Here is a 27,910-nt window from a genome sequence, read left to right on the forward strand (position 1 = left end):
GCAGAACACACACACACACACACACACACACACACACACACACACACACACACACACACACACACACACACACACACACACACACACACACACACACACACACACACACACACACACACACACACACACACACACACACACACACACACACACACACACACACACACACACACACACACACACACAGGTCGGAGCTGGTATTTTCTGTGACATTGTGCATTGACAGATACAGAAATAATTTGACGGTGCTGAGTGCTGTGGGGTTGTCCGTGTGCTCTATCTATTTCTCTATCCCTCTTCATCTCTCTCTTCTTCTCCAGACAAGCCCTCACAAACTATTCCGGAGACAAATTGCATTGGGCCTCTTACGGACAGCGAGAAATAGAAATGTAAGGGTATGGAGGAGTAGGTAAAATGGAAAAAAACAAACAGGGATGGTAAGTACGGAAAAGTCCAAACCTTTAAGAGGTTCATAACTTTTCTCCCTTCTCTCTCCTCCTCCCATCACTGCCTCCATTCACACTCATTTATCTATATAACTGTACCCTCCCTACATTTCTCTCTCTCTCTCTCTCTCTCTCTCTCTCTCTCTCTCTCTCTCTCTCTCTCTCTCTCTCTCTCTCTCTCTCTCTCTCTCTCTCTCTCTCTCTCTCTCTCTCTCTCTCTCTCTCTCCCCCCCCTCCATCTCCATCAGAAAAACAGAATCAGGGTAAAATTATGCTGGAGGCAATCCAATTTAGATCAGCTATTTTCTAATTCCTTTTTTTCTTAGAAGCAAAAACGTCCTCTGCTTTTCCCTATAGGGACATACTCAGGGCCCCAGCGGCTTATTGATGATATACACTATGTATTTCTATGGGAAAAAAAGCTTATCCTTGGACAAGCGTTGCAAATTTCTTTAGGCTATAAATACTCTGGCATGTGGCAGTATATTTAGTGAATATTCTTTACTGTGTCCTAATTGTTATACGCTTGTTTACTGATCTTGCAGTTTCTGTCCACAACAGCTATTTTTATTTTGCGTCACATTAAAGGTGTGAAACTTTACCCAGAAGACAAAGCACAGCCAAGCATTTTCCTACTTCCTACCTACTGTATGCCCTTAAAAGCTTGGAAACTTATATGTATCATTAAAAGATGTGCCCGTTATCCCACCAACTAACTTTAGCTTTAGAAAATGGTCAGCAGTAATGTCACAGTATTTGTAATGGGCTAAATCAGGTTAACAAAATACCACCATGGTCCTTTTATATCACACATTAGGCTACTTCATGTAATGGCAACCATTTTGAACCATTAAAGATCATATCAAAAATTTACCATGGATGATTTAGAGGGGCAGTTAGAGATTAAATGGTTGAGGGACACTGTGCCGTAATGAAACTTGTGATTTTCTGGTTACAAAATGGCCTCTACCTTAGGGCTGTGACAACAACCGGTACTTTGGTACCAAGTCAGTACCAAACTTCTTTCTACAGTACCGTAGGTACCGGGGAATGCAATTCTTCTGGACCTGACGGGGGCAATATACGCCTACAAGTGTTCTAGTCTCTGCTAAATGCTGGAGAAGAAGATGAACGCCGACCAGCACAGAAAAACAGAGCGCCTCATCTCCATGCATGGCTTTACCGTAACGTTACATCTACAGCAACGGCTTTCACCACCTTACCTAGAGCTCCCAATCAGAAAGTAAGTCTGTTTCTCTCTGCCGTTGGCTGTCACAGCCTAACGCTAGCTACGATAGCTGACATTTAGCCAACTTTAGTGCTCGTTTTTGGGGGACCTCTATAACGTTAGTTAAGTTAACTTTATCCAGCCCGGTTCTATGTGAAAAACCACAACGGCAGAGAGAAACACACGTAACTAAACATGCTTGCTGTCTGGGCGTTCTGGGTGAACTCATGGAAGACGTTACCGTACACTGGCTGTGTAGTGATGCCAGGCATCAGAGCAGCAAAGACTGGCGTTTTCTCCAGATTACATGTAAATCACGCTGTTCTTGCCCCCTCTACTCAAACACCTCCACTCCACACCAAAACAGTAACGAACAAAAGAACAAAACAGGCACAGAACCCCCCCAGCCTCCCCTCAAGTGTTATCCTATAATACAGTACAAGTCAAAAGTTTGGACACGCTTTCTCATTTCCTTGAAAGCGTGTCCAAACTTTTGACTGGTACTGCAGAGCTCCAGTCTAACTTTTTTCACTAGGAGCACAGTGGCCCCCTCCTGAAAATTTTAGGGGCAAAACCAGAAAATTTAGGGGCACACACCGTAAATCAATATGCTAACCAAATATTCACATTTCTACTAATTTCCACTGTATTACTAATAAATACTTTGATAATAGATGCAGAAATTACAGTGTGCTGTTTCAAATTCAGTGTCACTTTTGAAGATGCAACATAGAAGGTAAACTGACAGCCCCATCGCTGTCATGACAGTAAAAAAGTAAATATATATTTTGTTTTATTATTGTATTTGTATATTATTTTTTAGCCCGTTTTATTTTCAACATGACCGTTTTTAATTGCTCGTTAATGTTTCATGTAAAGCACTTTGAATTGCCTTGTTGCTAAAAAGGAGCTGTAGAAATAAAGTTGCCTTGCCTTGCAACCTCAGCCTGTCAGTCAGTCACCAGGGCATAGAAACCACTGTTGTGCCTGCTCTTCTCCGAGGAAGTGTAACATCAACAGCACCGCGACCGCTTTCAGCTCGCCATTAATATCATATCGCAGCAAACGCCGTCTGCGTGAAGTTTTGAAAAACTGTAACCACACTTGAAACCACTTTATCGGCATGTCCATGACTCACTGTGACTTCAACAAAGTCAACAGTCAATTTTGGACAGATAAGCTTGCGCGTACGTGCTCTCAGGTACCGAAATTTCAACGTTTAACGTGTAAAAAAAGTTTTTTTTCCAAAATTTACTGGTCGGACATTTGCGACTAGATGTAAAATTCAGTCGCACACTCTCAAATTTTGGTCGCAAAATACGACCATTTGGTTGCAGTCTGGAGCCCTGCACTGTACAAGTTATTAAGAAAGACATGAGATTTACTGTTTTGTTTTTTACTGTGGTATCGAATTAGGTATTAAAAATTATGATTATGATTTCACTGGTATTGGTATTGATGACTACATTTCTAGTATCATGCAACATCTGTAGTTGCCACTATTTTTTTTTTATAATGTTCAAATGTTTAAATAAATTGAATTGATGTATAAGTATTATTCTTTTTTACTTTCTTTTTTTACACACTGTGGAATTGACTTTGTTATCGAGTATCGTGTACTTTTGGTGGTATCGGTACAGACTACTAGATTTTTGGTATCGTGACATCCCTACATGTAGATGTGGTCAAAATGCTTTCCACTTCAGGCACTAGTTTCTGCTTCACGGCTGGGTCTTTCTTCTAGGAAACAACCACATGTACACAAGAGAATACACACACAGTAACCATGATAGCAGGAAGGACAGTCCATCATTTGATTTGGACTGTTATTAAAACCCACTTAGTCCTGGCTGTGAGAGCTGTAAGCTATGGAAACTCTGCCACAGGCTGAAAAAGCCAGCCTTGCAGACATCTGCTTCAAATCTGACCAAAAACAGAAGGAAGGGAGACAGATAGATAGAGAAAGTTTTAGACTACTGTTACTACGACAGCACCTTTACCATTCATTCATCATGACAGCACACTTGAGTTCATTGATTCGTCATTACAAACCTCCTTCCTCACAAACAATTAGGACATTTCCAAACAAGCACTGTAAACTTTTGGTTTCCAAGGCAAACTTCTGCAACTAACAACTGATGCCTGCCAGCTAAAAACAGATGGAGCTCTACATTTCCTCCCCACTGTATATCTAAACCTAGTGAAGTCTAATTTATTTCTATAGTCCCACATCCAATATCTCAGTCAGCTTTACAGGGCCACAGCAGCATGAGTTCCCAACCTCAAGCTTTCCAAGAAGACACAGAAACGTCTTTTCAAAAGATATTCATTTAGCCAATCTTCTGTGATAATAATTTGGTCCAATTGGTCCAAGGTATTCTTCAAGCCTGCTGACAACTCCCATAAACTAGCAAGTGGCCCAAACAATAAAGAAGGCCGACTGCTGGAAGCTGTGAAGTTTATTGTACTCTTGCTAAAGTTACAAGCCCAACAGGACTAGGCCACCATGAGAAGGCTTTACTGCAAACAGTAATTTGTGGTGACATTGTGAAAACGCCCACCCTGCTGTTTAAGAGAAAGAGTAATAGAAAACAATCATTTGGCACCAGTTGAGTGTTTTGTGAAAAAAGCAACTTGACCTCTCATTGGGAGAACGTTGCCATACAGAGAGTATATGTGTCTTAAGTATACATGTACATGTGTGCATTGCTATGAACCACAGCAATATACTGACAACATGGACCTACTGTAAAAGAAAGTAAATGTGCACTGATCCTGTTGTTATTGCATTAGAAATGCAATAACAGCCTGTGTGTAACATTCATGACACTGTGAGCTTGATGTTTATTTACCATTAACACAGTTAAGACATTTTAACATACACGAATGCATTCTTATTACTACATCAGTATTGAGTCAACTAATGAGTCGACATTTGAGTCTCATATTACCAGCTACTGTCCAGAAAACACACACACACACACACACACACACACACACACACACACACACACACACACACACACACACACACACACACACACACACACACACACACACACACACACACACACACACACACAGTCTCAGGCCAAAGTCGCTGGCTGTGAGCAAAATCACCACTGTTGTAAAAGGCCTCCTGAAACATGGTCAAATAGCAATCATGGACCTCACCGTGAGTCACCAGCAGATAATATGGCCTCTGTGTCTGGCTAAGAAGAGCTTTGAACTGTGGCTATGGCATTTCACCACAGCAGGGATCTTTAAATGGAGTTTCAAGTTCTTTTCACACAGAACAAAACAACAAAATAAGCCGCTAGCTGGCTGTGTGAGTGCCTGAGTGGTTGCTCTGGGATGTTCTCACGCAGTACAAAGCCACCTAAAAGGGCAACTGACATTTTTTAAAAGCCTTTGTGTATCCAATTAAGTTGACTAGATAGATGCTCCTTCTAAGCACTGCCCTGATTCCCTGCTACTTGTTAAATTCATGTACTGATCTGGCAACCAGCTCATGTAGGGTTTCCCTTAAGTGCCTTGCTGAAGGGAACTTCAACACTTCTTATTCAATTTCCATGTCCTGATATTCCATCTACTTAACATTCAACTTTCCAACAAATAACCCAGTTTCCCAACTTCTTGGCTCCTCAATTTACAAGCTAACCCTACTGTGCTGACTATACAGCAATACAGTGAGTAGAAATCAATAAAACCCACAGAGGACTAAAACGGCAGCAAAACATATTCCAAAGCAAAGATGAATTAACAGACTGATGAAGATAAAAGAAGAGAGTGAATGAGTCAAAGTAGAGAGAAGTTGAAAAGGGTTGGGGAATTGTTGATTTTGTCCCCAATGAGCAGTCCTCGCCGCTCATCATGACCACCACATCACACTCACACCCTCACTTTCTCACATAATCAGCATAAACATTTGCAACATCACACTGATACAGAGCATGGGAAACAATCAAGGAAAACAGATAATGACAGTGAAGCTGATAAATATGCATGAATAAAATTAACATTTACTATTCAAATTTAAAGGTGGATTGATCAAAGTTACTCACAAGATCTCGTCGTTCTGAAATTCCAGGATGCCGTGAACATCTTCGAAGTCCTCTCCGCCACCTCGCGCTGTTCCCTCCACTGTCTTGAACGGCAACATGACCACGCCACGAGCCCCCGACGTTCTCAGCACCTTCACCTCCATGGTGCCAACACTCTCGCTCACATGGAATACAGGCTCCTCAAACGTAAAGATGCCGGCGTGGTCGTCATCAAAGATGGTAACGGACGCTGTGGAGGGTAGGCCGAGACACGCTATCGAGTCCACGTGATTAGCTGACTCGCCTTCCTCGGGCTCCTCGCCTTCTGATGTCAACACCTTGACATTGGAAAGGTGAATCAGGAAGTTTTCATCCTCTTCAAAGATGTCATCGTCAATGATACCCACACGGATCTCCTTCATTGTCTCACCAGCCTTGAAGATCACCACGCCCTCAGTGAACTCGTAGTCCGAGCCAGCGTTGGCGGTGCCGTCTTCTGTTCGGTAGTCCACAGAAATGGTTTTGCCCAAATCGCCACCACGTCGCATCACGTTCACCGCCACTGTGCCGCAGTTCTCAAGGCACTGGTAAGAACTGGGCTCAAAAAAGATCTTAGAGATGGGGTCGTTATCACCAGCATCAGCGCGAACCTCCTGCATGCTGACGGCCTTTCGAGCCTGATCGGCGGCATGTTTCTTCAGGATGTTGCCAGCACCTGTCATCAGCCGGGTGGCCTGGCATCGATAAAAAGCGCGGCTCTTCTGCTGCTGGCTCAGGACTTGGTAGTTGGCCAGTTCAATGAGTTGTTCCACCTAGTAAGATAAAAGCACACAAGCATGATCAGTGGACATGGCAGTTGTTTTAAAATGTTGCTCCATCTAAAATCCACCAGAAATCTAGACCCCAGATGGCAGGTGTAGTATCTTCTATTGAGGGAAAGAATGGCTTCTCTGACAACTTGTTTAACATTGACCTCGTCTGGCTGATTCACAGAGTTTCATCTAGCTTGTCTGGATAAACAAGATTTAATGACGTGTCGAGTGGGTAAATCTAACATTAAAATCAGTAAAAAGATCTTAATGAGTCATACTGTTATGTCAGATAATTTCCATCAACAGTGTCTGTGATTTAGTTACACTAAGGAATATGCTACACTCAGGAATATCCATGAGATTATCTAAATTTTAGGCCTTACACAGCTATAAATGATATGCCAAGAGGTACATGAACAGCTTGGTAATGTCTTAAGTAGAGAAGTCAAGCTCCCATGACAGCAAGCTGCTGCTTAGATATCCCTGAAAAATGCACTGAATTATTAAGTTGATCCCATGGTTTTGTCACTATTCCTCCTTTCCATGCCTTCCTCACCCCACTAGTATTCCTCTCCTATCAGTAAATTACTGGAGGAGATCAGGTGAATTACTTTTTCTCTTGGTTGGAGAAACATCTGAGCCAATTAAAAGCCTTTATGGGTTGAACTAAAGTTGGTGATGTTAAAGAGGCTAAACATAGTTACAGTCCAGAGTCTCTGTTCTAAAGCCACGTTTCCGACTTTTTGATATAGTACAGTACCTTATTACGTGACCATTACGGATATGTACCTAAAAACTGGTTATTTTTTGCGTTTCCATCCACCCCAAACAGTAGTCTAGATGTCTTGGACAGCCATGCGCTGAGAAACGAGCTAAAAAAACATATTACTCCTCACTGCTCCATCCAGCTCTCATTGTATTTCCTCTTCACCAAAATCAACGGACTGCAGCGTTTGTAGGTCCACATTGTAGTGTCGAACCAGTGTGCTAGGTGGTCTGTGCTAACAAAGGGCTAACGAAAAAACGGGACGGAATGGAACGGTTCTATTGGTACCATTCACAACTTTTGACAATGGAAATGCAAAAATAATTGTTATACTGTGCAACGAACTGAACCGGACTGCTTGGTGGAAAGCACTTGATGTCAAAATGTGACTGTGAGGCAAATACTTGTTTTTGACAACAGGTTAATCAGCTTCATTGTTAATCCATTTAGAGATGAGAGCACAGGCGTAAAAACCTATTTAGCAGGCTCTCATGCATGTAAGAATTGTCATTTCAGCAGCTTGTTTTGATGCTTGCATTATGCTTTTTAGCATTAAGCCTTGTCCAGACAATAAGAGAAGCACTGAATAAAAATTAACTGCATCACACCACATTTGACAACAACAATTTGTTGTTGTTTTTCAAATACAAAGGTCTGCAAAGATAGACACAGTGGGGGGAGGGGAGGAGGGGAGGAGGGAATAATTGTTTTTATGGCGAGCATACTAGATTCTAGTCCCATGTTACTTTTATTTATCAGCTCAGGTTTAGATTTTTGAAATAATCACATTGAGGAATTTTCTTGAATCTGCTAAATCAAGGTAGGATCTCCATAATTCCTAATCCATGTAGTTAGTGTAGCTGATAGAGGACACATGCTATACTTTCCATTACACCTCTTCCATCCTGTACACACAGATGTGATATCTTACTGTCTGGACTGTATATGATACAAGTAGGCACTGTAAGACTCTATCACTATGTCGAAAGACTGCAGTAATGACACAAATACCTATTTTCTATATGTTTCTATGTGTTTATCTATATATGTTTATCATGCCTAGACAGATACACATTACCAATGTCAAAACTGGACTATTCCTTAGCAATTTTCTTTTTTTTGATGTATCATTATCAAATCAATTTAGGAGGTTGTGATGAGACCTTAGCTGTATTCATCACCAGAATCACTGTGATAACTGAAGCATATAGTAGGGCTGCACAATATGAGGAAAATATCTAATTGCGATTAGTTTGACTGATGTTGCAATTGCAATATGATATACGATATTGGAGGGAATGATCATTTTTGTATCATCATTCTCATTTTCAATTTTAAAGAAATTAAAAGAAATTAAAATGATTACAGTGTGATTTTTGCGAGGATCTGTAATAAACCAAGATTTTTTCTTTAGTCTGTAGGATATGATTTGAAGGCTGGGACGTCTCTGCTGCACCACATTACTAAATTCAGAATGGTTTGACACATTTTGCCTTTAACAAACAGTTGCGCCCCACTGCGATTTGGATATTGCACTAGTCCATCTTGCGATTTCGATAAATCTGTGATAAAGAAACAACACTGACGAAAACAACCCCGACAGGAGCAGCACGGACAGAATGTTTTTCTGCTCTCTAATGTGAGATCCTTTTGACATTGTTACTCACCTCCTTGTCAGGGTGTTTCTGCTTGAGCTCCTTCAGGATCTTAGCCATGTCTCTCCGGGTCTCCTCCTCATCCAGATCCTTCTCATCTATTTCCAAACCCAGCGTACCATCCAGGAAGTCAACACCATGAGAGTTCAGCATCTTCCCATCCATCTCAATGTCCACCTTATGACGGGAAATAAAGCAATTTAATCAGTAACATTGATTTGAGGCTTTGGAGCAGGATGTCAAATTGCAAGGCAAAACCATGTATGGTGCTATCATGGAGGTTTATTGAGAACTGGGTGTGTACCAAGAATGGCCTTCAACAACCATGCAAAGAAAGGTAAAAATGTATAGTTTCTGTGGTTTCGGTGTAAGTCATATCATAGTTACAGGTGCATTCCTTTGTTTTGTTAAAGACATGCATGTGTGACAAGCAGATAGTAGCATCAGCTTTCATTAGACATGTTAACAATATGCCACTTGTTTCTCTCAGAGTAGCTTGCTTGTTATTCATTGAAAGCCTGCTTTCTTTGAGTGCAGTTGTATTGATGAAATGTCTTTTAGCTCTTTAAGCACAATGGCAATTTATAACTTATGAATTATTAGGATTTCCCCTCAGGGACACTTGGTTTTGATTCAGTGATTTCTTTTAGCGAGAAGTTGAGATGAAAGTGCTCTTCATGTACTAATGGAGCACAAACAAATGAGGGAAATAGAAGAAAAGACACTGAGTGACTCTAAATTAACTGAGTGGTAAATAAATATACCCTACACCAAAATGTAATTAGAAATTTGGACATAACACAAAGCATCAGATGGTAATCAAAACAGGAAATTAAAAAGTGGCAATACTTAAAAAGTATCTGTGTGTGTGTGTGTGTGTTTGCAGTAATATGCTTTATGGCATGAGTTTACCTTGGCAGAATTCCATTCAGTAATACAGATAATTGTTTCAGATACACGTTACTCATGAACTCAATTCCGCCTACACAGAGCGCCTTATCTGCTCCATTGTTTTTTCCACCGCATGTTTGGATGAGGACAGCTTAATTAATTTTTACTGGTCGGCTGTTCTCTAACTGATACGCCTTTGGGAAAGAGAGCTCCCAGCATCACTGTTATTTAAAAAGACATTAATGAAGGGAGATTTATTCCCCTTTGCCAAGGAGCTTGTGTTTTTGGTTCGGTTTGTTCTGCCTGTCAGCAGGATTACAGAAAAAACTAGTGGCTTTCTAATGTGTTATCGCCATCATCACCATCACCATCACCATCATAGAGTGATTTCTGGTGGGGAATAAGAAAGGGTAGGATTTTTCGTGTTGACAAAATATTTACTGTTCAAAGGATATCCCTACATTTCAAGTTAAAAAATCTAAATACTTTAGCATGTTAGATTCAGCCTAATTGAAATGAAAGAGTACTAGAAATGATATTGGGACCAGAAGTAGTAGTAAAAATCAAGCATCTAATGATTGGTAGTAATAAGGATGATAACACCAGTAGCGTATGTTTTAAGTGATAGGTTTTTCAGGTATGAAACTGTAAAAATGTATGTCATATATAATTTCAGTTGGTCTTTTGCTTTGAATGAATATTAAAAGGTACATTCAGATTTATTATAACGTTGTTCTGTCATTTATGTTTTTTCTGAAAACATTGGACTACCCAAAGTGATTGGTGAGATCTGGGAGGGAACATGGTAAAAGTAACTGACAACATAAGTTATAAAAGTTACAGTTCTCAAGGACGCACGCACACACGGACACGACAGCACAGTCTTTTTCTTTTCGCTCAACTTTTCCACCGTGTGTCGCGCGTACCCGCTCGCGGTGTGAAGCGCGTGTCCGTGCTATTCTCGCACATGTAGGGAACCTCGGGAATTAACCTGCAACATGTCAGCTGTTTGGAAAATTTTCAGCGTGTGTGCAGAAGATAACAAGTTTGCAATATGCAACACCTGCAAGGAAAAAGTAGGGCATGGAGGGACGACACCAAAATAAAAATTTTTTAGTTTGATATTGGATGTGAAAAGAAGGAAATGGTTCTAACATTGCACTTTAGATGTGTGTGAATTTCCCACACCAGGAGTCATTTATATACTGTAGTTCTATTTTATAGTGATCCAGTATCTGTTCAAAAATGTTTCTATGTTCTGTGCAAAATGTTCTATTAAAGAAAAGATAGAAAATACATATTTGTGTGTGCTGTTAAGTGGTTAGAAAAAATGAAATCGGAATCGGCTAAAATCGGTATCGGCTGGCCTAACTCAAAGAAAATCGGAAATCGGAATCAGCCTAGAAAGTTGTAATCGGTGCATCTCTAGTAGTAATTCCTCTGAGCATACCTTGGAAGGAAGTGGACGGTCTCCCTCGGTCTCGATGATCATCCCACGCTGCTTGCCAGTGCGGTAGCGCTTGTACACGTACTTGTAGAACAGCAGACGGCGGTCGGCCACCCAGGCAAACAACACACAGATGGGGAAGAAGAAGAACGTGAGCAGCCCCTCCCACACCTGTACAACACCAGGCGAGATCACGGCCAGGATCAGGTAGAGCCAAATATAGGCGAAGATACTCCAGGTGGCCGTGACAAAGAAGACGCGGAGATGCTTGACCTTCCTTGTCTCGCCGTCGGGCACGACATACACACAAAGCCCGATGATGACAAACATGTTGAACGCCGCAGAGCCCACAATGGTGGAGGGGCCCAGCGTGCCAGCCTGGAACTTATGACCTATGACTTCTATGACGGACAGCAGGATCTCAGGAGCCGAAGAGCCCAGAGCCATGAGGGTGAGATTGGAGACAGTCTCGTTCCAGATCCGAACCGTGGTGGTGGTGGTTTCCCCGTTGGGTTTCTTGATGGTGATCTCCTTTTCCTGTGACGTGATGACCTCTATTGATGCCATAAAACGGTCTGCGATGATTGACACACCCAGGAACATGTAGATCAGAGCCACAAAGTAAACTGTTGCCCGGGCCACTTTGTCACCAAATGACGGGTTTTGGGGCTCCCAAATAGGAAGGATCACGCCCTTTTGGCATGCCTCAGCTTTGCTGCATTCAGTTTTATTAGTTGATACCGCCGAAACGGAGCCACCCAAGCTCTGCTCAGGGGGAGCGCCAGCCAATGAAGGATGGAGCTCGAGGAGGAGAATAACAGTGACGACAGCTAGCCTCAGGGCAGGGGACAGGAGGGAGGAGTGATCCCAGCGACCCATGTTGACGCCCAAACCAGTACTGTGAGGTAACTAATTAATGAGGATGTTGAACCTTTAGAGAGAAGAGAGGAGAATAATTCAGATTAGACGTTTGGATAAAGGGGTTTTGATTCTCCACTTTAATTTGAATTTTCACTGCAACAATTTCTAAGATTTAGGATGACATACATATTTAACCAGAGTATACTGCAGGCATTTGGGTTTAACCTGTTGCAGGTTTAATGGCAGATATGGCTTGTTTATTAAATCATTTTAATATCTCATGATGGATAGTAAAGAAAAAACTTCAGTTATCTAGCAAGTAACCAACTTTCATCTCACTTTCATCTCAAACACCTAGATATAAAAGACGACATGATTCTGTGTTGTAGCAAAAGAAAAAAATATTACAACTTTGTTTGGAAGCTGTGTTGGTACCGACTTTGGATTATATATTCGTTTAACTTCCAGTAAATGTTAAAGCAGTGAAAGGTCAAATCTGCATCGGTCTGAAAAAACACACTCTAATTTCACCCTTGCAGACTTATAAACAATGGGGTTGCTCACTTTGAGGCATGAAGAATCTTAAAAACAAAATGCCACACAAATAAAAACAGGTTTCAGGTAAGATGTTTGCTTAGCGGTTTAGGGGCAGCAAGCTCAAATAACCACCCCAAAGATAAACTTCAGCTCCTGAGCTCAGCAATATAGATTTCCAAGGAGCAGCTTCTGAAATCCCCCTGCCACATTCCTGCAGCAATAATACTCTGCTGTTCCTCATGCACCCCGACCAGAAGTGTCTCTCTCTGATAACAGTCCGGTTGACTTCTGTCAGCAACACTGGCTTGTAAATTAGGTTACCTTAATCTTTGAAACCAGACAGCCATCATTGTGTATTCCAAATTGTATTTTAAAAGTGTCTGGTAAGATAACAAAAAGCTGCTGGAAAAATAATGCACCAGTAGTGAACACAATTAATAATACAATTGCCTCTAAAATGAGCACAGACTTGTATCGATCTCTTGCACTTTTGAGTCTTGAGAGATATGTAACATTATAAGCCCCACAAGCATTCATTTCAGATCTGTTGTGCATCTGTGTGTGTGTGTGCGTGCATGCGTGCGTGCATGTGGTGTTGCTTTTATTGTGTCCACACCCTGTTACTGGGTTTTATAACTGACGAGGGTGGCAAATGAATTTATCTTTTTGGTGTTGTAGCTTTTTGTCAATCGACTAAACAGTACATCGCTACAAAATAGTCAAGTTTGTGATAAACTGTTCGGATATTCAACTTCAACTGAAAATGTAATCTGGCAGTATCCCTAAAAAACTTGAATATGTCTCACATTTTCTATGTTTGCCCAGTTATCTACAAAATACACAGTTTCAACAGCATTTTAAATGCAGTGAGGAGGATTTCTTGCCTTAACTAGGCCACTATCTGAGAGACCAAAAAATCCCAACACTGAGACTTCAAATCGGTCATTCAGTTTCCATGTGATTGCTTTCACACAAACGTAAAAAGAGGCTAAATTGAATGTAGAGGAAACATAATTAGCCAATAATCAGTTTCAATGAACCAAACGTGTCCCTGTAGCCCAACACATAATCAGTGCAGTTACCACAAATAACAAGGTAATTGCACATTGTTGGGTTATTTTCCAATGTGGGGGAATAATCCATCTGTCCAGAATTTGTATGGTTATGAGACTACAACATCCAGAGAGTACTCACATTTTAATGCAATTAAAACTCTTTGCTCCTTGTATGAAGGTGTGCAAATGTATGCATTCAGACTGTATAATAATCATAACAATAAACTTTATATATCTCTTTTCAAAGCACAGAAAAGGAAAAATATATCTGGCTAACACACGGGGGGGATGACGGTCCCCTCTTCACTCACCCTCACATCTGTATACTAGACAGTTACCCAGGAACTAGTAAATATCGACAAGATTTTATTTCCGGGATTGTTCAGGTGCCGGCCTAATTTTCGGCCAGATGTCCGTCACCTTGTTGTAATTTTAAACTCCGGTCGATTTATGAGAACGATGGTTAACTGCTCCACAGATCTCTGCAGGCCAAATCAAGACAACTAGCTAGACTATCTGTCCAATCTGACTTTTCTGCACGACTAAAACAACTTTTGAACTTACACGTTGCACCAAAACAAGTTCCTTCCCGAGGCTATTTTGCAGCTGCACTGTGGCTCCGCTCGGTGCTTAGCACCGTCCCAAGACAATTGTGATTGGTTTAAAGAAATGCCAATTACCCAGAGCACGTTTTTCTCCCATCCCAGAATGTTGTGTGGACTAACCAGACTTTCCTCCACAGTGCTGTGGAGGAAAGTCAGGCAATGCGAGACTACCCAGGATAAAACATTTACCATTCTGTAGACCTTTTAGTGAAAGCACTGCTGCACATACACAATTAGTAATCCTTTTAATCAGGGATCAATAACAAGAACCAAGACCCGAAACAAAGATCATCTTAGAAATTCTCCTCAAACAAGCTTCTTCCACATTCCTGCATGCCAACATCCATTTCCCAATAATGAATTGGTCACACTCTTACATGCAGACACAGCACAATTTACCCAACATCAATAGTTACATCAGTACTTTCCTGTTTTTTTTTTCTCCTACCACAATACTTATTATAGAAAAGCTGTAATTCAGGGAACAATATGAATCACATTTTGTCTTACAGAGGCTCAGGAGCCGTAGGGCCCTGACACTAAGCTAAGTGAACAACACATAATCCATTTCCACAGGGGATGTAGTCAATGTGTCAATGTCCATTCAATATATTACACATATTGTAGAAAATATGTGTGTACCGCTCCTAATTTTGTTGAGGGCTACTTGCTGCATTAATCAGTTACTGTGTAATGCATAAGTCCAAATACGTGTGACAAGTGTTCAGTTTGACTGCTGTGTTGGTGTGTGCTAAGTGGGCTCAGCTGTGGTGCGAGATCTTTTTGCTCAAATGTTATGAAAATCAATTCCTAACTAAATTACACGTCTACTTAATTAAACTTCAATTCAGTACACTCATAACCAAACACTTTCCTCTCAGCTAATGTGATCCAGTAGCTCTTTGCCTTTAATGGCCTTCTTGTGTGGCCACACAAGGCTTTGTGTTGCTTTTCCAAGTGATCAATAATTCAGTGGGCTTTGGTAGTTTTCACTTAAGGATGTCATGTTTCTAACAGGCTGATGGCTACAGAGCATGCTCTCTATGCCAGCAGTTCTTCATACAATAGAGTGTGTTTTCCGTCGCTTCTCTACACCAGTGGATGCTCAAGGGAGCCCGTAAAATACTGGAAAACATAAACTTTAGAGCAGTAAATATAATATTTAAAGTATAGGACAAGTAAAATGTACAAAAATAGATATAATTATATAATTAACAGGGTAAAAATACAACATCCTGATGAATTGTAAAGATGACTCCCCCCTGACAACCCCTCTAACTGTCATCCTTGCTTTGAACCCACCTAACTCATGACGTCAACACCTGTTTGTCTTTATATAGACATTAAAAGGAGACAGCCATTTATGTTACGTGGCACCATGTTGGAGTCTAATAGACTCACCACAGGTAGGAAAACTGGCAATTTATACCTCACACTTTAAGTTCTTTGTGTGTGTCAGCTCTTCCAAACAGCAGCTAATATTTTTTCACAACAGGAGGCAACCATCAAGGCATTACATACAATGAATAGCGCCATTGGCTGGGGATATTTCATGCAAAAAATCCTTTAAAGATACAGCTTGAAGGGGTAGCTCAAACCTTTGGGACATAGACTTATTTGCATTTTAGCTGAGAGTTAGATGACTATACCATATGTGTCCATTAAATATTAAGCTACATCCACAAGGTGGTTAGCTTAGCATAAAGACTGGAAACCAGTAGCCTCTCTCTGTCCAAAAGGTAAAAATAAATCTGCCTACCAGCACCTCTAAAGCTCACTAATTAACATGGTATCTAGTTTGTTTAATCAGTGAAAATTGTACATTACTATTTAATGTGCAAGATATTGAACTCTGGGCACCATGCAGGTATAACATCTCCCTCTCAAGGGGTGCAATGATGCCTAGAAGACCATGTTTTATACCACATCACAGAGAAGCATTTGCCTTTATTGCTCATTATCCTCCTCCTTTTCTCTGCAACTATCCAATCAAACGATAACCAAAGTTGATTCATTTTATTGGCGTCGTTTTGATGGGCCTGTGACCCTGAACAGGATAAATGGAGGAAAAAAAAAATTAATGGGCGAATTAATAATGAATAAATGTCATAACAAAAGACAATGTCATGGGAGCTGCCACAGTCCTCACACAAATTGAGGTTGCAGTGCCTTGAAAAAGGGCATTTTCTGAGTATTTTGGTGAAAACCAGCAATCCACCAAGACTTCCTCCTTTCCTACCTGGAGGCATTTGCATCTCCTGGCTTTTGCGATAATACAATGTATTCATTTGATTAAGAAAATGCACATTAATCAACATTTCTGTAAATGCGCCAGTGTTAGCCAGACAGCAAATTTTTAACTGTAGGCCTAGTTACCCAGCATGTGTTACCATACGGTGAATGGTTAAAAGGTAATGAATACTAAGCATGTTTTAGTATAAAGCACTGTGTTGTATATATCAGCACGAGAGTGTCCTACTCCGAAAAATGCTCCAATGTGTCATTTGTTCAAACAGTAATTACGACTCATATTAACATTTATAGTGGCGCCGCCCTCTATTGGCCGTAGTAATTATGACGGGAGCAAAGCAGAAAGTAATGTGACAATAAATAAGAGCGTTACGCGTAGGGAGGCAGGTTGGGGACATACACAGGACAAAAGACACAAGATTTTAACCCAGGAGACCGGGATTTGTGTCCTGTTTGAAAATAAAAGTAAACGGCAAGTTTTTTTTTAAACTTTACAAACGTCACATTCAGCATCACGTGTGTAACCAGCAGTGAGGTAACATCTGATTTTAACCCAAACCACGATGTTTTTCAAACTAAGCAGTTTTGATGCCTAAACATAACCTAACTGGGTCTGTTATATAACGTTAAAGTGTTTAAAACCGCGACTATTACGTTCAAAACCATGACCGTTACCTTCTCTGGTTTAGATATGAGGAGGGAAAACGCTCCTGTGGGTCATATTAGAGGGTAGGAATAAACAACCTATATATCGTCATATGGTTTGGAGGATTGTTGGTCAGCACAGTACCTACTGTAATATGAAACACAATGTATGTGCTCTAGTTTCTGTCTCTTGCTTAGCTTCTTCGCACCGACATCCTCACAAACAAAAGTCCTTAATAAACCTTGCTTACACAGTCCTCCTGATTGCTTTACACATCACCAGGAGATAACATTTCAGATGACTTGAGATAAAAACCTGTTCTGTTTATAGTTCCGATTTACTGTACGACTGCAAAATATATCCTGTGGTAATTACTTCTTCTCTCTCTGCACAAGAATCATTACCGGCTTTTGGTAAAGGAAATATTGATGCCCTGGCTGGTATCAACACCAAACTCAAGGGTGTATGTTTACATGTCTGCTGTTAACACTAGAGAGGCTTAGTTACTGAACAGTGGCTGCTATTTTGGATTTTGTAACTGAACTATCAGGTTTCCGAATATCCCGCCATGATTTCCCCTAGTGATATGACCTCAGAAACTTGGCTTTATTTCAGGAGGAACACAACATTAGATAAGCCAACCCACCTTCAGAAAACACACACACACACAAATGAATCCTCCTCCCCAGAGGCAAAAACAAAAGCACAATACATAAAGTTAGGGAAATCAAAACCATGTGCTGCACTGAGGCAAGCTGTTCCCTCTCTGCCCCAATAATGTCATTCCTCTGGAGCCTCTGAAGGCAGCACCCAAAGGGGCCAAGATGGCTCTGATGAGAGTGCATAAGACCACCGTCTGCATAAACCACTAATGTTCATCAGAGACTGAATTGTGAAGGGAAACTACATTCACTAGACAAGTAGATGCTGACCATTGATCAGGCCAACAAAAATAAATCTGTGTGCTGCAGGAGAATACAAAGAAATGCCTCAACCTGTCCGAGATGCATTTCTCTCTGGGCAAGAGGCGATGATAACAAATGTAAAACAGTGACAAAGAAACATGGAAAAGTAAATAGAAAGAAGAGATTGACGGATGTAAAGAGAGAGAGTGAAGGAGAGGGATGTAATATAGGAAACAGTGAGACGTCTATAAAAAAAAGAGTGAGAGAAAGAGACAGACAGATGGAAAGAAAAAGGGAGTACAAGATAGAAAAGAGAGAGGTCACCTTCCCTTAATACAATAAAAGGGTTAGTCCACTGAGATGTGTGTGTGAAAGCAGGACCAAATATCCACACACACACACACACACACACACACACACACACACACACACACACACACACACACACACACACACACACACACACACACACACACACACACACACACACACACACACACACACACAAGCCCTTGCAAACAACTGAAGATTAATGGTCTGTGTTTACCATCATTACAGTGATGGTGAGCTCTTTTAGCCTGGATCTGCCTTACCGCCAATCCTCGAGCCAAGATGCCTTGTCATATTATTACACTTGGAGTGGAGGAAATGATCAGACTGGCACTATAATACACAGGGCTATTTCTTACTGTCTATCGATCGACATTATCTGCATGTCTGTCTATCTGGGGTGTGACAAGGGACGTGAACACGCGGGAGAGTGATCATGAGATATGGGAAACGAACAGGAATGGGGGGGGGGGAAATCATTAAAAAACTTAAAAGTCAAACAAATCACTCCCCTTATCTCCAGTGCTCCATTCATTCATGGGACAAGAACTCGGCAGAGGCAAGCAATCATCCTCAAACATTTAAATCCTCCTTCTAGGGGTGGGTAGTATAATAAGTATAAATGGAATTTTTTTTCAGCATTGAACAACATGTTACATGGCACTGGCAAACTGTCACAGCCTCATAAACGCTTCATGTTTTTCCCTGCCTTCTTAATAATGGTCTCAATTTTTTTTTTTTACATATATAAAAAAACCTTGACAACATAGCTACACTTAAAGCTGCACTAATCAATACTTCTATATTAAAATATTGGTCAAATTAGTATGTGGAATATGACAAACCCACACATAATTATTACTACTTCAGCTCTACAGAGCATTTTAGGGTCTTTCATCGCATTGTTTAAAAGGGGTGATAGAATGCAAAACCGATTTTACCTTGTCATAGTTGAATAATGACAGTTTAGTGGGTAACTAGGACATACATAGAACCTCTAAATCCCATTGATACCTCTTTTCTCTGCAAATCTCACAATTTGAAACTGCCTATGAAAACGGGCAAATCTCAACGAGCCCTCTAGTTGACGTCGACTCGGCGATCCTCCTCATTTGGCTCTAGTCTCTCTCTTTGTCACGCCCCAACATTTGCATAGGCTACACAACTGACCTGAGATCAGTTAGTCTTCTGACTCTAGGTTGGGCAGATCTCAGAAATTGTATACATTGTTCATCTGCTATTTTACCATTAAATTCAATTCTGAGACTTTTTTATGCGAGAAATCAACTATGTAGAGGTCAAATATGGGCCGTTTTACGAAAATTGATGTCTAATTGCAAATTTTGTCCCGACCGTGTGTCGGAGTTCAGCAGCCGGTGCTGCCTGTGTAGCTGCCTCGCTGCCTGGCCTGCCTTCCTTCACAGACCCCGGCCTGCTGTGAGCTCGATTGAGCTCCGTCATGGCTGGCAGCCCATGGCACTCCATACCTGCGCAAAGTCACCGTTTTGTGGGTTAATGGACTACCAAACGCCGCTGCCTGGACAGAGCTCCAGGGCCTGCAGCTCCCCGCTTCCTGCTAAATGCCCTGTGTGAGTGAGAGCGCGGTCAGCGAGCTTGTTACGCCAGCAATCTCTTACCACAGGTTCCAGTTAATCTTATAATGTGTGTAATTATAATGTGTTGTGTTATTTAAACAAACAATCGGTGAAATAAACACCTCTTGTCCGCGAGTCTCATTGATGGAGCCTGCAGCTGGATGGAGCTCTATCAATGAGAGCTAGCTAGCCTCCTCTTAGAATTCCTCTGAAATTCAAAAACATTTATAAAATTGAAATCGGACACCATTGTTAGCTTTATAAGACCTTGGGGTAGAGGTTATATAAGTGGCGTGACAAAATTCAAACTGTAAATATACTCCAATTACGCCGAAAATGAAGCTAACTATCCGTGATTTGTAGCTACACATAGCTAGGATTGAAGGGACAGTCGCAGCTAGCGAAACTCCTAGCTAATGTTCACAAATATTCACTAACTTGAAATCGGACACCGTTGTTAGCTTTATAAGACTTTGGGATAGCTGTGATATAAGTGCCGTGACGAAATTCAAACTGTAAATATAGCTACTATAGTTATGCCGAAAGTGTAGCTAGCTAGCAGCGATCTTTTCCCATTGTATTGAATGGGACATATAGGTAGCTAGCTAGCTGCTCCTCCTAACAAAATGCCTGTCGTTCATAAAAATGCCTTACATTGAAAACGGACACAACGTTAGCTTTGTAAGACCTTGGGGTAGCTGTGATATAAGTGCCGTGACGAAATTCAAACTGTAAATATATTATAGTTATGCCGGCAGCCGGCCGCGGAGCACCGGTAGTGCAGAAGCTAATCCACAAAGGGTGACTTTGCCCTGAGTATGGAGCCCAGCAGGCTGCCCCTTTCTCGCCAGACTGTGTGGAGCTCCTAAAGTCTGACACGTCTTACCAAATTTGCAATTAGCCATACATTTTTGTAAAACGGCCCATACTGTATTTGAGCTTTATATAGTTGATTTCTCGCATAAATAAGTCTCAGAAGTGAATTTGGTAACGAAACATTGCAGTGTCTGGAATATGAGATTCTTTCCATTCTCTAATGTGTGCGTATGGGAATTCGCTCAACCAATCAGCGCGCGTCTCTAATGTGTGTGTATAGGGATTCGCTCAACCAATCAGCGCGCGTCTCTAATGTGTGTGTATGGGGATTCGCTCAACCAATCAGCGCGCAGGTCATCTAAATATTCATGAGCATACCATATTTGGAAGAAAAGTTGTTGTTACAAATAGGGCCAAAACACAGGGATGCATAAGGGCCAATAAAATATCAACCAGGCCATTTTCAGCCCAACCAATGTTACATACCCCATTAGGAGACCATAAGGAACAGTGTGAAATACCCTTAATAATCATTCTATCCCCCTTTAACCATTTTGGTATACACTCACTGCTGTCATCAACCCTGTATTCAGCAACAGGAAGCAGCGGTTTTCGTCGAAATAAAACGTTCTGATACACCCATTGTACATTTGTTGGATGGACAGAAACTTGAGTCCAAAGGAATGCTGATGTTCCACTCTCTTCAACATGATGCTAGATAAATGGTTGCTGACATGTTTGCCATATCAACTATACGATGAAATGTCATCTGGTCTTTAGAGCATGCATCTTTTTTTAAATCTATCAACAAACAACAAACATCAGCATTTTGGGTCTAAAGAGAGAGGGACTCTGAGGCAAACATATTTTTATGCTAAATACTGTAAATTTGACTTGACTAGTCTGTATTCATGCTTTTCATCACACTATGCTACACAACTCTATGTATCACATCTAAACTTGTTTGGATTCATCTATATTTTATCACTGAGCCCATTACTGTAGTTGTTGGGGGTTGTGCCTACTCTGTACAACCACTGACTGCAAGGACACAACAGAAATATTTGAGCCATGGTGGAGACAACTGGTAGCCTCTGCCTCATCCTAAATATATTACTCTATTGCTGCTGTTTTCCTGCATATTTCCTATAAAAATGGTTCCTTGCTATCATGGAGGCAAAGTTACCACTGGCTCTGTTTATCAGGATTTAAAAACATGACACTTACAGATTGAACTTTTGCTTTGTTACAGTAACCTATTAGTACAGAGCCCTCCAGGTTTTGTGCTATAATGGTCTTACATTTCTGCCACCAAATCGTATCCCAGTATAGTGTGCAGCATCAAATACAGTGTACTGGCCAATAAAGGCTGCAAATCTTTCCTGCGACTGTGGCTGATTTGTTTACAATGCTTTTACTGAGATTAACATGACAATGATTTATTTGCATTACTGTGATATGAGTGATACCTTTAACAGAGCTAATCGTGTCAATCTGACAGGGTAAGTGGTTTGCTTCCTAATAATACACATCCATGCTAACGATGTAAAAGATGTATATTGCAAGTTATATTACCTGTTATACATCTGTACTGAACCTGACAACAGTTGTCACGCATTGTAATGCCGCAGTACACTGCCACATATTAACCTAAGGACTTGCAATTGACAGTGGGGTCGCACATATCAACTGATCAGCATAATTACAAGTGACCTAAACTGGATGGTAAGTTGGCAAAGAACCAATACATCTGCATATTGATTTCTAATAGATAAACTCTTCCTCAGGGTTTAACACTGGCGCCTACCTATTAGGTTATTAGCCATTTCAATATGAAGGTCACAGTATCAAAAGCAATATCTGCCTTCACTATACATACATTATACTTAGGAATGTTGCCTATCTGTATTTCTTTTGAATATGGAAAAACAGGTACAAATGTATTTGAACAAAAATATAATAATTCAAAAACCCTGGTTAAAAGCTGCATTAAAGGTCCAATATGTAATACTGACAGCTAGTGTTTAAAAAAGTTACTGCAGTACAAATTCAAAATACTGGAGAGAGTCGTCTCCCCCAGCCCACTCCTCCCCAGACTCGAAGTTCACGGAGGTTGCCAGGCTGAGACCACAGCATCCACAACAATGTTGCTAGACGCTTGTCTCACATAGCCAGACATTACTTCACAGCACAGCGGAGTAGCTAACGTTATATGCTGGCTATATTGACAGTCATAAAAGCCCGTGCTCACGCGGAGCTCTGTACCCAACTGACAACTTTTTAGGCTTAGAATTACAGGAGGAACCGCCAAAAACCCCACAACCTCGCCGTCCTCTCCACACGCCAGACAGGCACACTTCCTCGGCTTAGAATTACAATAGGAACCGCTAAAAATACCACCATCTTGCCGACTGAACACACTTCATTGGCTTAGAATTACGGCAACAATCGCTAAACACACTGCAAACTCACAGTCCTCTCTTCCCGATTTACAGCCCCACTCTCTTTGCTTAAAATAACTCACCATTGTCGGCTCCGGCCACTGAACTACACTTTGTAAACAGGCATGGGCTGCTTGCCTGGTCCTCCGGTAACGTTAGCAGTTAGCAGGGTTAGCATGGCAGCGTTAGCCAGGACCAGTCGGGATCACTTTACTGGCTGTCTCAATTGTTTTTGAGAGTAACCAACTCGGGTACTCTAGCTATATAATTCAATGTGAGTACACAAATGTTGAAATGACATAAAATGCCCGTCCCTTGTAGCCGTGATAAATTAGCCCGAAGCTAATGCTTACCTGTTCAGGAGGAAATAAGCCAACTCTGCGTCCTTTTGGGCTCCAAGCTGTCTCCATCTTTCAAATACATCTCCAACATTTACCAGAGGTTTGTTACGTCTCTGGTCACGCAACTGTTAGAAACATCCCGTTTTTTTGGTTTTTTTTTTAGGTTGGGTAGAATCTATCTCCGTTGATCCTTCGTTTGTTTGCTGTTTTCATGGCTGTACTAACGTTACAGCTGTAGCACACTGGGTTTACGTTTTTACAGGTATATCTGGCAACCCGGCCTGGCTGTCAAACTGGGCAGTTGATAACAACACACAAGCCAAAACATAAACATAAATTCCGTCACGGAACGTAAATTTCAAAAAGAAAAAATACTGACATTAGTATTGTTGTCAGAAAAGATAGTATTTCAGCTTAACATGTTTCCTTAATATCTGATGAGGCATTGGGGTCATTTTTGTATTTATTACTGTACATATACTACATATTGGACCTTTAACTTTAAGGACGTGGCTGATCCGCAGCAACATCAGCAGCTCTTTTGCACTGTGTCCCAATTTTTCACTTCACTTTATATAAGCAGAAGCATTACCTGACCTGTTCTTGCAAAACAACCCTGTTTACTGTAAACTAGTGAACAGGGTCCTTTTCCTAGAAAGAAGCAGAACAACCTTCTGGTGTGGAAACATAAAATCTGTTTAAACTGGTTGGGTTCTTGAAAAGAACAAGTATTTATGGATAGGTACACTTAAAACACCTTTTTTGGGGGGATATTTGTTAAGTTTTAGCTTTATATTATGAATATTGAAATATTCCGTCTTAAGGCCTTTTTAACAGTCGCCGCAGCCGACCTGTCACACGCCAATGTGAAGTCAAAATGGCATAGGTCTCGCTGGCGCGCCAGGATTTTGTGTGCGCAACCAGAGGTTGTGGACCACTCTATTTTTTTCAGTGGCGCACGACAAAGCGGAAACAGGAAGCATGGACAAGTTTGAGGGGAACCGGATGCCAGGACTCTGAGTGACTGAAAGTCTCTCTTGTAAACTTATTGGGTTAAGATGAGCTCTTTTATGGTGAATGAAAGGCTTGATCCGACGAAGTAGGTCATCGAAACAAATCGAAACATTGACGTCAATCCTGCTGCCAGTTTTGCCACTGTTTACCTTTTTCTTCTTCTTCTAGTCCGTAGAAATAACAAAGTCGGTAGCCTTTCCTCATTAGTGCCACCTGTGTTCAGGAGAGGACTGCAACTAGTGTCGCGACCACCACGCAACAGTTACGGCGCTCCCATGACGTCACATTTGTGCAGGACAGGTCGGCTGCGGCGAGTATACCGGACACTTTACTCTGCAAAAATAAATGCTATTTTTCAATCACAATGTATGAATAGTGTGATATGGATTCAACAGTGTCTTATATTAAACCTAAAGCTTTTAACATAACCCCATAACAACCCAGGCAGAAAAAAGCCTACATTTAACTATATAGGCCTTGCAACAATCTTGATATTGTGATGAAAACGTAAAAAAACGAAAACTTAAATAAAAATAAATCTGTAATTGGAGTTTTTGTAGCATACTGATGGCAATAATAATAGGCCTACTGTATACTATACTGTATACCATACTGTGCAGTTGTTACACTGTGTGTGTGTGTGTGTGTGTGTGTGTGTGTGTGTGTGTGTGTGTGTGTGTGTGTGTGTGTGTGTGTGTGTGTGTGCTATAGTCTCTCCTCAACCAGGCCTAATCATTGATCGATCCCAGACCCGCTGAGATACGGCCTGAATCTTGCGTCACATATGGAACAGAAGGTTGTATTGGAAAATACATCACTTATGTTAATCTGAACCTGTTTTATTGGGATGCCTAAAATGGTGCCTTACCACTTCATCACCACAAGATGTTATATTCCATCAATAACCAACTGCACCATTGCTGGATGGTAAATACGGCAGTAAAGACCTCTGGCTGCGTTTCAGTTTTTCATTGTCGTAAATAAATATTTCACACCATCCACAGTGGATGAGTAGTTCCTCTGTGTTATGCCCATAAAAGCAACTGAAGTCAGCTGAAAAAAGATTGCCTGAAAAGCCTTGATGGTACCTGCCTGATGTGCCAAGCACTCCTCACAAGACAAAGCGTTTGTAGTGTCACATCAGGAGAATGAAAGCCACTGTCTGCTGCCTCCTCTAATATTATATGTGCCAGGTTTATAGGAACAGTTAACTGATGTGTGAAGATTTGCTACACTTTCATTTCCCTTTTACAACACAGCAGGCAGAAAGTAAAATAACCCTTTGTCCTCTGATTTAAGACTGAAAATCAAACTGATTAAGTTCTAATTCAGTAACAATGCTGAATTAAACCCATTCAAACTCAACTTCAGGGTCCGGGCTCAGATTTCTCCCCCAACCTGCTCTGCACTGATGTGCAAAGGCACTCCATCAGCCCCAACAGCTCTGCACTATTTGGCGCAAAGGATGGGGAATGTCCAGAATTGCGCAAATGTGGCTCTCAATGCGCTTTTAAGCAAATGTTATCATTCGTCCCATCTCTATGGGCAAATTGAGCCTAGACTGCACAGGTTTCTCACCCAACTTCCACATTGAAAGACTATAAAAGGGTGCAAGCGTGGATATCTGAACGTGCCCTGCATCCGTAATTATTATTCATCTAGAAATAAGCGAGGCAGGCGGTCGGACTTAAACATGCGAGAAAGGGAGAGGAGAACAGGGAAAGAGGGTGGGGGTGAAGGGTAAAAAGAAGAAAAAAAACAGCCCCTGAAGCGAAAGGAAGAAGGCTCCGGATCCTAAACCGGCTGCTCATTTTAATGAAAAACAAATGATTAACACCTTCCACCGCACCGTGTGATTTGTGTCCCTTCTCTATAAATCTCCGAATCACAGAGGTGGAGAAGCGCAGTGTGGAAAGCGTGGTGCGGGAGGATGAGGCGAGGAAACATCGCATCCAAACCCTTCCGACGCATGGTGCTTTCAAGTCTCCAATCGGGGCTCCATGAGGCGACACTGTCCCCTTTTGCATCCCAATCACTCCAACTCCCTCCCTGCAAAAACTTGCTTTCACCAGACAATGCGACGAAATAAAAAGGCAAAGACCCCCAGCAATCAATATCATTAACATCATTTCCCCCGCTGAAAACGTACCAAACTACAGAATACCCTACCTTTTTATCCAGAGAGAGTCCACAATACGGAGAAGACAGTCAGTAGTAAAAGCGGGACTATAGCTAGCAGTACAAGGAGTAAGAGGAGGAGTGGTAGGCTAGTAGAGGTAAGCCAGTAGTGGGGAATGGAAATGGAGACGCAGGGAGCTCTTATACGCCAGCCAAAGCGGCGTATCCACAGACCGAGACGCAAAAAGGAAAGGGAGAGGTGTCCGGATTCCCATGTACTGACAGTTTTTTATCTGTTGCTGTTGTTTTCTGCTGTTGCCTACTCCTCGTTTCCATGCAGCGCGACCTGTATGATCGGATAACCGGCGCGGTGCTTCATCAGCAAACCCGCATTTGTTGGGACGAGGCGCGCAGCAAGGCGGACTTCTTCCTCATTCTTCCTTTCCAGTCCCCCCTCTCGCTCCATGCAGCGCGCGAGAGAGAGAGACAGAGAGAGAGAGATGGAGCGAGAAAGAGAGAGTGTGTGTGTTCGTGTGTGTAAGCGAGAGTGTCTGTTTATGTGCAGGTCTCTACTTCGTCTGTTCCCTCACACACCGACTGAGGATCAGCGCACCCTCCTCCTTCCCTATCTCTCTCCTGTGCGTGTCTCGGTCACTGTTGTGTGTCTATTCTCATATATCCTGCTTGTCTCTCACTTTCTTATTCACATACTGGCTTTACCCCCTCTTTTGGGTTAATATCAATGCCCCATTGAAAATAAATATTGAGGGCAGAAACATGTCACGTCCTGCTCCCTGTGTCCGATTTCTCTTATCTCTCTCCTCCTCTATAATAGAAAGCATGCATGCTGAATGTTATAAAGCTTATTGCATTTTTTTTTTATCTTGCCTTTTTAATGTCCATTCAAAAATGCTTGTTTCTGACTGTAATAAAATCTTGATCCAGAAAAAAACCTTTACCTTGTAAAAGGCAGGTATCTAGGCCTATAATAAAACTTAGGATTTGAATAACTGAACTGAACAACCTGACAATACTCAGCTCCACTTCCAATAGGTAGCAATGCGAAAAATATATATAGCAGCGGAGCTCCTCATTGGTGATTGAGAGT

At 41.5% G+C, this 27,910-nt stretch overlaps 1 protein-coding gene across 2 annotated transcripts in view; it reads right to left on the reverse strand.

Annotated features, from left to right (window-relative positions):
- The window catches only part of slc8a1b (solute carrier family 8 member 1b), a 150,692-nt gene extending 123,277 nt beyond the window's left edge, over positions 1–27,415 (reverse strand). Inside the window, exons 1-4 of one of the 2 annotated variants that reach the window (XM_039783780.1) lie at positions 26,854–27,415; positions 11,292–12,219; positions 8,963–9,127; positions 5,739–6,529 (exon numbers count right to left, since the gene is read on the reverse strand). In XM_039783780.1, coding sequence (XP_039639714.1) covers positions 5,739–6,529; positions 8,963–9,127; positions 11,292–12,167 — 1,832 coding nt within the window. In that variant the 5' untranslated portion in view covers positions 12,168–12,219; positions 26,854–27,415. The remainder of the gene's footprint in view (positions 1–5,738; positions 6,530–8,962; positions 9,128–11,291; positions 12,220–26,853) is intronic. The other variant, XM_039783781.1, reaches the window with a different exon arrangement.
- Positions 27,416–27,910: the final 495 nt, after the last annotated feature.

The sequence above is a fragment of the Perca fluviatilis genome, chromosome 19 (genome assembly GCF_010015445.1).
Source record: "Perca fluviatilis chromosome 19, GENO_Pfluv_1.0, whole genome shotgun sequence".
Classification (NCBI taxonomy): domain Eukaryota; kingdom Metazoa; phylum Chordata; class Actinopteri; order Perciformes; family Percidae; genus Perca; species Perca fluviatilis.